General features: G+C 30.6%; 3 protein-coding genes across 4 annotated transcripts; 1 reads left to right on the forward strand and 2 right to left on the reverse strand.

Moving 5' to 3' along the window:
* Positions 1-207: 207 nt before the first annotated feature.
* LOC119611549 lies at positions 208-1,843 on the forward strand. The gene is made up of 2 exons (XM_037967187.1): positions 208-410; positions 679-1,843. Exons 1-2 carry the CDS (start codon positions 301-303, stop codon positions 1,601-1,603), a joined length of 1,035 nt encoding a protein of 344 aa, XP_037823115.1. The 5' UTR covers positions 208-300; the 3' UTR covers positions 1,604-1,843.
* Positions 1,844-1,865: 22 nt separating this feature from the next.
* LOC119611542 lies at positions 1,866-6,726 on the reverse strand. Of its 2 annotated transcripts, none has more exons than XM_037967173.1 (5): positions 6,416-6,726; positions 5,634-6,230; positions 5,261-5,519; positions 3,618-5,198; positions 1,866-2,736 (listed from the first exon to the last, which is right to left on the reverse strand). In XM_037967173.1, the coding sequence occupies exons 2-5, from the start codon at positions 5,749-5,751 to the stop codon at positions 2,622-2,624; spliced, it is 2,073 nt and encodes a 690-aa protein (XP_037823101.1). In that variant the 5' UTR covers positions 5,752-6,230; positions 6,416-6,726; the 3' UTR covers positions 1,866-2,621. The 2 variants fall into 2 exon arrangements, with proteins under 2 accessions (XP_037823101.1, XP_037823089.1); XM_037967161.1 differs by having other exon boundaries at positions 5,634-6,233.
* Positions 6,727-9,439: 2,713 nt separating this feature from the next.
* Positions 9,440-11,519, reverse strand: LOC119611573 (acylphosphatase-2-like). The gene is made up of 4 exons (XM_037967219.1): positions 11,360-11,519; positions 11,275-11,291; positions 10,797-10,906; positions 9,440-9,623 (listed from the first exon to the last, which is right to left on the reverse strand). Exons 1-4 carry the CDS (start codon positions 11,490-11,492, stop codon positions 9,509-9,511), a joined length of 375 nt encoding a protein of 124 aa, XP_037823147.1. The 5' UTR covers positions 11,493-11,519; the 3' UTR covers positions 9,440-9,508.
* Positions 11,520-13,323: the final 1,804 nt, after the last annotated feature.

Consider the following 13,323-nt stretch of genomic DNA (forward strand, 5'->3'; position numbering starts at 1 on the left):
CTTTCTCTTTGTTAAACTCCTTTCAAAATCGCTAAATAGCCATCAAACAAAGGAAATAAGGAGTATTAATATGGTAACTGTAGCGTAGAGAAAATTTTGTGCTGTCAATTTTTTATATATTCTGTTTGACAATTACAGTGCATTAAAGTCCATGTAATGAAAGTAGTAAACATTGATCAATTGACATCCTGCATACATCTAAGTAAATGCAAATTGTACAAAAGTAAATTTGAATTCCTGAATAGAGTTGTTGGGAGAATAAAAGTGTTTTTGTTTGGTGCGCGTATTCCTTAATGAAAAATGTCTTGCGCAATTTGTTTCGAACGTTTTAAAGGAGCTGATAATAATTTGTACTCCACTACTTGTGGGCACATTTATCATTTTGTTTGTATGCAACAATGGAAAAGCCGGTAAATATGTACCTATTTAATTTCTTAATTAGGATTTTTTTGTCAGCTCAGAATACTAATGTTACATTAAATGTCATGTCGAAATATTAAGAATAATTTGTATGTATGTATAATGAAATTTGATACATAAATATGTTAATTTTAAAGAGATCGTTATGAAATCAAACATAAAATTCCTAAGTTTAACGCATCAATCTAAAAGTCAAAAACAAATACCGAAGTTGAAAAGACTCACATATTAATAAGATAATCTTCTGTCTCTTTATAGAAGCACTAGTTGTCCACAGTGTCGAGCTTATAATCCAAAAACGCATAAAATTTACTTGGAACTAGATGAAGAGCCAAATTCCTCACTGCTTGAAGACCAACTACGAGAATGTCGCTCAAAAATAGCACAATTAGAGCTGGAACTCAAAAGAACTAATGAAAGGGTGCCAAAAGCAGGAAACACAATCAAATGTCAAATGTTACAAGAAACACTTGAAAGCACTCTGGAACACAATGGAAACCTTGAAAAGAAACTTACAGAAGCTGAGATTAAGATAAATGAACTACAAAAAGGCATGAGAACTTTAAATATAAACATTAATAAGATAACTACGGAGAAAAACAAATTAGAGCAAAACTATGCAAATCTCCAAGTTGAACATAATCGTATTAAAATTGTTAACGAATCACCAAATACACGTATAACTAGTATCCTCTCGAATTTGATACGAAATTCAAGTTTAAAAATAAGCAGAACCCTAATTATTCCAGGTTCTAATTTAACAAACTACGTTTTGTATCTGGGTCATAAAATGGATGTTCATTATGTGCGCAGCGATATAATTAAAACAGTCCTACTTAATGACGAAAACACATTACTAGTACAATTTAAAACAGCACAACTGCGAGAGACCTTCTACAGTAATCGATATAAACTTAATTACTATAGTGAAACCGAAACTATTCAATTCGACGAGGTAAACAATGAAGCACTTTTGAATAGTACCCTCTTTGATTATGCCCTAAATCTGAAAATGTTTAATTATAAATCAATATTTCGACAAAATAAAAAAGTCATGGCTCGCAAGGATGAGTATGAAGATCCCATACGTATTTACAGTAGAGAACATGTCGAAGAGTTAATCGAAGAAGAAGACGAATCTTATGAAATATTCTCCGGTTTTGCATTGTGTTTAAGTTACTAACTTTAGAATTTAATTTTTTTTTATTAATTTTAATTCTTTTTATAAAATCAATATTTAATGGGTAATTTTTTTCAAACAAACTTTCTTTGTTCTGGAAACATTTTTGTAAACTTATAAACAAATATGTAATGTTTTCTTAACTTAAAAAATAGTTTTGTTTTACCAAGTTATTTTGAAATATTAATGAATTAAAAACTGTTTTTCTTTTTTGTTCCAAAGAATAGTACAAAGCCAAACTCATTTGAATAAAATATTTAATGTGTTCAAATATTTTAATGAATTTTACGAAATATAATGATAAAAACATTAATTTTAATGATATTGCGAATCGAATGATTGAATAGGGTTTTTGCTTTCGTTTTCAAGTTATTATTATTATTATTGCAGAACAGTTCCTTTTCATTTGAATTTAAGTTTTTATTTTATTTATTCATATTTACACTATTATCTATAGATATTTTTAAATTTTGTTTTATTCATTAAAAAACTTTATTTAAAACTTAAAAAAAACTCGAAAATTTTGTACATTTTTTTTGTTAAATATTGCAATTAAAAGTTGTACAACAAAATAAAATTAATAAAAATATTCTTATATTCTAAAGATATAATCTTTGTAATATAGGTTTAAACAAAAAAAAAAAAAAAGAAAATTAACTTAAAAGCAAAAGAAAACAAATAAAAATAAATCTTTATATTTTAAAATAATATAAATCAAATTGTTGCTGTTTCATTTTTGCAAGAATAATTGTGGTAATTATTATAATCATTAACATACATTACTAAGACATAGGGTGCACATACATTTAAATATATAAATTAATTTATTAGAAAGTTAAATTGTATTTTAGAAATGATTTAAGATGCTAAAAGACTAAAATCATATACATACAATAATATTATTCAACATACATAGTTATACATACATTAAATATGTACATATACATATGTATAGTTAAGTTAGAGGAGTAGTGAATGAGTGGAGGCGTGATGATGGGAGCTAAGCTTCATAATTCATATTTTATTTATGTAATAGTTCACTGCCTTTACTGTCATAACAGCGTCTTTTAAAATCACTCAGTAATAGACGACTCTGAAGACTTTGCTGATCGATATTAACGGATTGTGTTGTATTGCTGTAATATTGAAAAAGAAATTAATTAGAAAACAATAGATATATAAATAATATTTAGTCTGTACAAAACTAAAGTGATAAAATTTATTTCCGATCTCAAAACTGGGATTCTAACAATTTCCTTCAGTATCCTTGTATATTAGTCTATATGTTTGTATTTCTGTTCGCAAAAATATTTAAAAATAAGATCGTGGCTAATATATAAACGTTTACTGCCAGTGTGTACTCATAAATTGCAGGAGTTTTAGCTATCTGGCTGTTCGGAGTTAAGTTCAAGTGACTACATAATCGAAGCATACGGACTATAAACAAATTATACTTTCGATGATGACACAAATGATGACACAAGCTAATCAAATAAATCTCTGTCTTAAATGTGTGGAGACATGGTTGAAAAGTAAAGATCGTACTAAGGAAAGGGAATTATCCACCTTGAATAAAGACGTTCAAAAACCAATTTGAAAAAACGGTATCCAATAGTGAGGCACCATAAGGAATACAACCAGATTATGACTGGGTATATATGAAACGAGTATATGCAAAAAGATTTAGAAATGTCACTGATAGAGAAAGTATTTTTGTCAAAATTAAAAAGTCATCCTAATCGGCATGCCAAATATACTACTGATCAAATATGCTTCAGGTCGTCGGACAAGGCAGATTCAAAAAGCGCATAAATCACTTAGAAAAACTTTAAATTATTTAAAAATACATTTTCCTACATTGATTTTTAAATAATTTATTGTAAACACTGTTTTTTTGGTAAATCAGCTTTTAATAAAAAAAAACACCTGATCTCATTAGACCTAACCATATTTAGGTATTATTTTCAATATTATATTAATTTAATTATTTATTTAAAGTATTCATCATTACTCTTACCTCGTTTTGTTAAGCACTGCACAACCATTATCCAATGACATCTGTAATGAATACAATGTGGCCAAATTGATGAGACTCTCGTGTTCGTAGATTTCAATATCGGGCAGACGTATTTGTAACTGGCGTGGATCTTGAAGAAATCGTGCCAATCGTTCATTTACTGAAGTCTTAATGCTGAAGCCTGGTCGTTCGCCTTTTACACGACGACAACCGGCTCGTATTTCACGAACTTCGTTCGGTTGGCATGGTGGTGAAGAGAGAAATGGATTAGATGTTTCACCTGACATTTCACTTTCGATCTGTTTGAGTGGCATAATCAAATGCTCTTCGGCTGCAATATTCACATTACCGCGGCATATAGATGAAAATCCCGTTTTAGCGGCTATAGTTATGGGCTCGGATGATTGGAATGGTAAGTCCACAGCTTCGCGATATTCAGCGGCACTTGAAGGGGGCCAGTTTAGGGAGGAACTATCTCCAACGGCAGTAGTGTTGGACATAACAGTATCGTCTTCAGCCATTAACATGGAATTTACACTTTCCGGATCGGATTTTATTTGTGGTAGAGCATTTCGTTTCGTAAGCTTACGTTTGCTGTCATATTTTAGCTCACCGCAAATGCTTTCGTTACCTGGCCAGTCTGTCAATTCATCGTCACCCTCTCGATCCGTATCGTTGGCAGCATTATTGTCTTCAGAATCGGAAGAACTCAAAGAGCTAGAACTAAAGTCATTTAACTCCTCACAATCCATAGAATGTTGGTTGACCGCAAACTGTAAAAGGCGGCGGCGATTGTGATGGCCACTACTTTTCTTACGATGATTACGAAAATTGTTCTCTTGCTGCTGCAACTGTTGTTGCTGCTGTTGTGACATTGCATTAAATTGACTGATTTGAGGCAAAGACGACTCTTCAATAGTTTCGACTATGTCATCAGCTGCCATTAAGGGAGAAGGCACAAACATTCCTATGGAATTTTGTGTTTCTCCATCCGTGTTGCAATACGAAGTAGCTGTGTCCTGCTCAATAGTGGTTGACGATGTGCCATCGGCTTGTTGTTGTGTTGTCGATCCTGACGACGCCAAATATTCCAATGCTGCGCTGCTGGTGGTGGCAGTTTCAGTCTTTTGTTGCTGTGAGATGCGTTCAATTTTTGACAATAAACCTTTGTTCAAGGGCAAGAGACGATCGCTATGAGGTTTCGAAGTTGATGAAAAGCTACGTGGTCTCATTCGATATTCATCTAAATGGTTGTTGTGTCGTGGCATGCTAGATGAATGGTCGTGTTCATGATAACGATCACGATTCGAACGCTTGCGTTTGCCACAAAAGAAGAGCTGTGAACGAGAGTTCGGGTCTGGCTTAAGAACTCGTTTGCGCATTATTCCACCGGTGCATCCAGCAATAGTAGTAGCAGTACCACCATCAATATTTCCACTACCGCTAGCAGTAGGCGATAAACAGTTTGACGTGGTTGGTGGCTCCAATAATTCAGTTTGTAGCTCTACACCTGTACTCATTTCATAGTCCATTGTAATCCGTTTTAATTTGCGCTTCCGGCGCGCATTCGGTTTGAAAAATCTACAAGATAAATTCTTTATTTAAAAAGCAATTTTATCTATTTAAAGAGAATAATTTGTTACCTCGCTGGACTGAAGGTCTCATTTAAGGAATCAGATTCTAATGTGCCCATTAAGCGCACTGATGCTTGGTTCAACGCCTTGCAAGGTAGACGTGGTACACCCGCTTCATCTTTTTCATCCGAGTCACTCGGTAAATGAATGTTTTGAGTATCAAGTCCATCATTGTTGTTTGTGTTTGTTGGATGGTGTGTATTTTGTGTAGTTCCATGGGCTATGTCAGTAGGACTGCTGGAATCCTCTGTTGGTTGTGGAGCACATGCTAAAAGTTTAACATAGAACATATTATTTGATGATTTCTTCGTCAATGGCATAGAAATGCGCAAAAACTTATTTACAATTATGTTTGTTATCAGCAAAACGAGATCTTACTTACGTAAATTGCCAGTTGACCGTGTACGTCTTCTCTGTTGGCCCCAACGACTGACGCGTGCACGATCTAGTAAGGAAGTTTCTTCCAAGGCCACTGTTAGATCATGTGAAAATTGATCCATTTTTATTGTGCTTTTAGGCAGCACACATACAAATTAGGCAAGGCAATTAATATTTTACAGAATTGCAAAAAATATTTAAAATTGAAAGTCTCTATCTTTAAAAACTTTACAGGATTATTTTCATTCAATGCCGAAATAAATCATTTTTATTAACACGATATTAATTAACAAATATTTAAGGGCGTTACACAAAAAATATCCTTTGGAAGAAATTATTGTATTTGTGTATCTCAGAACCTTGTGAATACGAATATTAGTTGCCACAAGTCATAATCGTTACTGACATCCCAGAATCCTTCTATACTACATTCCACAACAAAATTAATAAGTTTACATTTTTCAATTGTTTTACTCAAAGTTTTCTTTTTGTTTTTTTTTTTTCTTACAATAATCTTTTGAAAAAATATTACAAGTTTGCAAATATTCACAAAAATTCACTGAACTGACTTTTTCTTACATTTTGCTTTATGGCACTCGTTCTACTGAAAAACGAGAAAAAAGAGATGACAAGAGAAAAGTGATTAAAAAAGATACAAAATAAAACAAGAACATAATACAAAGAAATATGGAAGATAAATAAGGATGATAACGAAATCAACCAAAAGGATTTTTTCTTTTTATTTAATCTTTAACATTTATATTAAATATTACAACTATAATTTACCTTAAAGAAATTGCAAATGTCTAAAACTCTTTCGGCATTTGAAGCACACGAAAAATGTAAAATTTCTTTTTAAATTGTTAATTTTAATCAGTTTTATACAACAAAAAAATGTGTATTGTTTAAAGATATTTTCTTCTTTTCAATATTGATGACACTTGCTTTCGTCCTACTTTCGTCGATTATAATTTGACATATTGTTTGACATTTTCATTTCGCACAGTTTTTTTATTTTTGGTCTCTTTTGTAAAACTATCTATTTTATTAATAACTAAACTTGTTTATGAAGTTTTTTAATATATTTTCTATAAAATATGTAAAATAACTTTGTACTAAAACGTCATATTAACTATAACATAGAGTTACCAGACTTCATTTTTCAATATAAAGATAGATTAAATTAAGTATGGTCAGTAACAAGATATATTAATTATAAGGTAGTGTCGTCGGCGAATTCAGAAATACGGAGCGAATTCATTTTATTTTTTATATATGGAGCAAGATATATTAATTATAAGGTAGTGTCGTCATCGAATTCAGAAATACGGAGCGAATTCATTTTATTTTTTATATATGGAGTTTGACAGCATGCCTACACTTCAAAGTGCCAGCACACTGTCAAACTACATATAAAAAAATCCAAAGTGTATTAGCAAAAAACAATCAGCTGCTCTGTTAACACTACCTTATAATTAATATACCTTGATATGGAGTTTGACAGCATGCCTACACTTCAAAGTGCCAGCACACTGTCAAACTAGATATAAAAAAAATCCAAAGTGTATTAGCAAAAAACAATCAGCTGCTCTGTTAACACTACCTTATAATTAATATACCTTGGTCAGTAACTAAAACAAAAATAGGTATTCGCCGTTTGTGGTGAATTTAAGAAAATTTTATTATAGCACAATTTCAGTGTTTTAAGACGGTGACCTCATAAGCCCACTTGTATTTTTAACATAAAAGTTACGAAAATAATAGAAATATTTTGATAGATAGGTAGGTTTGTTGCCCATCTGCTTATTGTTTATAAGTTTGTATACCCTACACTACTATAGTGTGGAGGGTATTATGTGCTTGGGCTGATGTTTGTAACACAAAAATATTGATCCTACCCAATCGGCTCAGAATCACTTTCTGAGTCGATTTTGCTATGTCCGTCTGTTTATCCATGTAAAGCTTGTGCGTACGCTACAGGTCGCAATTTTCAAGATAATTTGATAAAATTTGGCTCATACTCTTCTTTTGACCCAAAGACGAAGACTATTGAAAATGGTTAAAATTTGTAGTTTGAGATCATAATTATGTTAAATGTTCTAGTATGTCAATAAAAATCGGAAAACTTAGTTTTATAAAAGCCTAAATGACACTGCTGATTTTCGTAATAATCAGGCCTCATTTGACCCTAGCCTCCATACAAACTCCTTTTCAGAAAATTACATGAAGTTCAAAATAGATTTATAAGCACCAATAACACAAATAACTTTTTTTCTTAACAAAAAGTAAAAATATTCCGGAATTAAGGTAAAAACCAAATTAAATGCTTTATTATTTAAAAAAAGTCCACATTTTTAACATATTCACTGGTGTAGGGTATCATAAGCCATGCCCGACTATACATTCGTACTTGTTTAAACATAGACTTGTATATATGTAGGCTCTAAAGAAAAAGAGAAAGAAATATCAACCATCTCTCTCCCACACACAAAATCAAAAGTTCCCCAAAAAAAAGTTTTCCTGTGTGAACCGGCACAAACGTATGATTGCCAAACACCGTTTACAAAATTTGATTCGGATGGATAATCCTTATATATGCCTTTGTTCAAGGTGATTATATAATATTACATTGACACACTCGATCCACATTTGATTCGTTACTGTATAAATTTGTAGTTTTTTTTTAAATCCCAATTCGACTCGTTGAATTGCAATTTGCAATACAATGTTCACATACATATTTTTTTTAACATAGAGTTCATGTTATGTATGCATCATATTTTTATACCCTACACCACTTTAGTGGGGAGGGTATATTGGATTTGTGCTGATGTTTGTAACATACAAAAATATTCGTCCTAGACCCACCTTAAAGTATACCAATCGGCTTAGAATCGTTTTCTGAGTCGATTAAGCTATTTCCGTCCGTCCGTCCGTCTGGCCGGCTGGCTGGCTGTCCATGTAAACCTTGTGCGCAAGGTACAGGTCGCAATTTTCAAGATAATTGGATGAAATTTGGCACGCACGTTTTATTTGACCCAAGGACGAAGCCTATTGAAAATGGTTAAAATCGGTCCATTATTTCACCTAGCCCCCATAGAACAGAACCCCCCGAAAAGGGCTTCTGAGCTCATAATTATGTTAAATATACAGATATATCGATAAAATACGGCACAACTAAGTTTTATAGAAGTCTTGATGACCCTGCTAAATTTCATAAAGATCGGGCCCCATTTGACCCTAGCTCCCATACAAAGTCCCCTTCAGAAAATTACTTGAATGTCCCAAATTAGCTTATAAACACAAATATCGCGATGAAATTCAGCACAATAAAATATTATGTCAATATAAATATATTCACAAAATTTTATCGGGCTTGGTCCATATTTGCCCCTAGCCCCCATATAAAGCCTCTTTCAGAAAATTAGTTTTTCATCCATAAATTGCTTAAATGTATCGGAACAAGGGAATATTGAAGATAAATGCTTTATTACGAAAAATAAATCACATTTAATATTCATAACAGGTGTAGGGTATCATATGGTCGGCCACGCCCGACTATACTTTCTTACTTGTTTTTTAAGAATAATAATAAATAGAGGCTTGTCCGTTTAAGAATATAGGCATTTATTTCATTTCAATCCAGTGTTTTTCGGAATTTTATATACATATGTATATAAACAAAGCTGAAATGTAAATAAACTAAAGTGAAATTTAAAGACGATTTTTAACTTTTTGTATAATCTCTTTCTTATAATCTAAATTTAAGTTTAAATTAAAAAAAAATTATAATAATATAACACAGATTACTATAGTATATAAGAACTGTATATATATTTATTGTTTTAAAATAAATATTACTAGATAACAATAAACTATTTAATATTTAATTGTAAAGCTTTCGAATGTAAAGTTATCTAATTCCTTTACATCGCCAAAAATAACTTTATCTATACGACTAGTTGGACTTCCAGTTTTTTCGAGCCATATTTTCCTTAAAATCGAATAAAATTTTAAAATAAGTACATATATGTTACACTTTTACTACAAGACTGGCATAACGCAAAATTTTGTTTTTCTGATTAAAAGTTATTTAAGAAATAGTAACATTTTATAAAAGAAAGCTGTTTGGTCGAAAGGTTTTTTCTTTTTGGAGTTATGCCAGTCTTCTAGTAGATAACAGAACTGTAAATGAATTATTCATTTTTAAATGAATTATTCATAATTCCTTTGAATTAGCTTAATTTTGAATTAATTTCTTTCACAAGAAAAAAGAACTGAATGAAATTTGAGCCAATTCAAACGAATAAGGCAGAAATGAATTTCAACTCATTTTCAATTCAAATGAATTTGTAAAAACGAGTTGCGAATCTGTCTATAGTCTAGTCTATAGTCTGGTCTATAGTCTAGTATAGTCCAGTCTATCCCTGTCTAGTCTATAGTCTTGCCTAGAGTCTGGTCCAGTCTAGTTTATAGTATAGTCCATAGACACGGTAACGATATTTTCACGGTATGGGTATTTTGACTTATTTTGGTAACGATATTTTAGCGTTATCGGTATTTTGACTTTTTTCGGTATTGTTATTTTAGCGATATCGGTATTTTGGCTTGTTTCGGTATCGGAATTTTAGCGGTAACAGTACTAGTGATGAAATGGTATTTTAGCGGTAACGATAGCTTAGCGATAACGGTTGCCAACCTTGGTTGCAATCAATAAAATTCAAGAGCAAATCTAGGGAAATGATAAATGGGAATTTCTCCTACAAAAATTAAAATATTCGGTACAAAAATTGAAAAAACTTATCAAAATAAAAACATGGTGTTTGAAGTTCAATTCCTATTATGACGCTATCTAACAATTCCGGTATATCATGGAATTTCTAATTCATTTGAATTAATTCAAAGTCAATTCAATTTTATTGGAAATAAATTGCAATTTACTTTGACAAATACATTTAAATTAGAAACGAATTGCAATTCATTTGAATTGGAAATGAATTGCAATTAGTTTTTCCAAATTAATTTACCAAATTTTTTGAAAAAGAATTAAAATTTTACTAATTCAATGCTTGAATAATTCGCGAATTAAAAAATGAATAATTCATTTACAGATCTGGTAGATAATCGATATGTAGATTTCTTCAATATTATATATGTAAGTGCTTACATTTGAGCAAATTCTTCCGGGGGAGCCTCAATTTCGCCCTTAACAGTATCATTGCGTGTATTCATACACCAACCACGTACGCCCAAAGATTTCGCCTGTTTTTCTGTAAACTTTACATTTATTTCAATCATTTGCGTAATAATTTTATCGATAACTATTATTTAATGCCAGACATTTGTAGAAATACTGATTTACAGAATAGGTTAAATTTAATTTGCATAATAAATGCAAGCATTCATATTTAAAATTCACATTTTAAAATTAAAAATATTTTGCTTTTTGCCAAATAAAAATATAAATTTTCATCTTTATATCCGAAGAGTAATGTAATGTTAAAGACTTACGTGCTCTAAAATGTTTATGATTTTCAAAACATTGCTATCTAATAGATATAAAAAGAAAAAAAAAACAAACACATTCCTTCAAATGTCTGCATTTGTTTCTTTTATTTTAAAATATAATAAATCAATTGATTTACCATACGAAACGAGACTCCTAAAAATAGAAATTAAATAATTACAAAAATATGAGCTGCACAGCAATACTAATTAATTTTATATTACCTTGTACAATTCCAAATACTTCAAATTCACAATGCAAAATTGTTGACATTTTACAAAAATGTTCCTCGCAAATTGCAGGATAGAAAATACCAAAACACAACAACAATACAATCAGCTGTCGTTCGCAGGGCATTTGCTCAATTCTTGTGGCAAGATAGCATTGAGAAATTAACAATCGGAATAATCATGGTGAATTTACATAAAATGAACTTCAGTGCTGCCAGCTCGTTCAAGAACAAATCACCGTAGGCGGTTCAAAAACGATAAAATGGATTGAGCTGCGCTAAAGCTAAATCAGACCTTCGAATTTTCCGAATGTTTGAATAACCCCGCCTTTTGTTTGTTATATTTAACCTTTAGTTTGGAAAACTATGAATGAAAAATCGATTTTTCGCTTTTATAAAGTTTTAAGTTAAAACATATTTTCCACAGAAATACTTTTTATATTATTTACATATCTCTTCTATATCGTTTGGTATTTGGACGCAAAATTAAAGCAAAATCGAAAGTCAAAACTTTTTATTTATGAAAATGTAACAGAATCCAAAACATAATAATGCATAGCTTTTGTAAATTTAAAAGAAAGGGCTTGCTTATTTTATTAACTTACAAATTTAATGAAAATAACACCCAATTTACACGATGATTTTTTTCATGTTTGCCCAGACGTCTGTTTTCATGTTTGTCGATGATTGGTGGTGAGCGGGTTAGAGAAGAATGAAGGGTAAGAAAACAAACATGATTTAGGATTTTCATTATTGTTTTTGAAATTCCTCTCTACACTCATTCGTACTGTTGATATTATACTCATGTAAAAAAATAATTACGTGTTTTTTTTAATGAAAACATTAAAATTTGCATTAAAAAAAAATACCATTTATTATTTTTAATAAAACTAAATTGTTTTTATGTTAAAAATTTAATTTTATTTACACTAAACATCAAAAAAGACATGAAAAGTTGCATGTAAAAAATCACCGTATAAATGTTCATGATATTTTGGAAGATTCTCAAAAGAGAATTGGATAAAACAGACGTCTGAAAAGTCTTGATGTAAATTGCGCCTAAGACATATACATGCGCTTACAACAACACTAACTTACACCCAATTTACACGATGATTTTTTTTCATGTTTGCCCAGACGTCTGTTTTCATGTTTGTCGATGATTGGCGGTGAGCGGGGTAGAGAAGAATGGGGGGTAAGAAAACAAACATGATTTGGGATTTTCATGATTGTTTTTGACATTCCTCTTTAAACTCATTCGTACTGTTGATATTATGCTCATGCAAAAAAATAATTATGTCTTTTTTTTACATGAAAACATTAAAATTTGCATTAAAAAAATACTATAGCGTGTTATTAATTTTTTTTAAATCAAACTAAAATGGTTTTTATGTTAAAAATTTCATTTTAGTTTTATTACGAATAAGTAATTAAAAAGGATTATACAATTAAACATCAAAAAAAGACATGCATAGTTGCATGTAAAAAATCACCGTATAAATGTTCATGATTTTTTGGAAGATTCTCAAAAGAGAATTGGAAAAAACAGACGTCTGAAAAGTCTTCATGTAAATTGCGCCTTATAATTCCTCGATATTTAGTTTGGCAGCCTTTATGATTAAAAAACAATTAGTTACTGAAATCATATAGTTAAGCTCCGCTTTAATTACAACTTTGTTGGAAGATTATAACGAGTAAACTGATAACGGTACCTAAATATTATTTGCCACCAATTTTACGCTTTGTAAATTACAATTAACTTTTTTTCGATCGTCAACAAAAGCATTTCGTGGTCTTGGCAATAATATTTCAACGATGTAAAATATAAATAAATACAAAGAGATGTACGTCTCATTAAAATTTGAAAATGTGTGTGTTTATATATATATTTATATAAAATCTTGGAAAATTGTGCTGGAGCTGAACAATAATATTGTAAACATAAATCTTCAAAGTTAT

Source organism: Lucilia sericata, unplaced genomic scaffold (assembly GCF_015586225.1).
Source record: "Lucilia sericata isolate MDLA Ls3-8-SP2 unplaced genomic scaffold, ASM1558622v1 Contig000031F_arrow, whole genome shotgun sequence".
In the NCBI taxonomy this organism is placed as follows: domain Eukaryota; kingdom Metazoa; phylum Arthropoda; class Insecta; order Diptera; family Calliphoridae; genus Lucilia; species Lucilia sericata.

Bases quoted from the DNA above. Each gene is read 5' to 3' on its own strand.
- LOC119611549 (XM_037967187.1), top strand. From the start codon at position 301: ATGTCTTGCGCAATTTGTTTCGAACGTTTTAAAGGAGCTGATAATAAT. The intron at 411-678 runs GTAAATATGTAC...GTCTCTTTATAG, and splicing joins ATGCAACAATGGAAAAGCCG to AAGCACTAGTTGTCCACAGT.
- LOC119611542 (XM_037967173.1), bottom strand. From the start codon at position 5,751: ATGGATCAATTTTCACATGATCTAACAGTGGCCTTGGAAGAAACTTCC. The intron at 5,520-5,633 runs GTAAGTAAGATC...TTAAACTTTTAG, and splicing joins ACGGTCAACTGGCAATTTAC to CATGTGCTCCACAACCAACA. The intron at 2,737-3,617 runs GTAAGAGTAATG...TCAATATTACAG, and splicing joins GCAGTGCTTAACAAAACGAG to CAATACAACACAATCCGTTA.
- LOC119611573 (XM_037967219.1), bottom strand. From the start codon at position 11,492: ATGCCCTGCGAACGACAGCTGATTGTATTGTTGTTGTGTTTTGGTATT. The intron at 9,624-10,796 runs GTAAGCACTTAC...TTCGATTTTAAG, and splicing joins CCGGAAGAATTTGCTCAAAT to GAAAATATGGCTCGAAAAAA.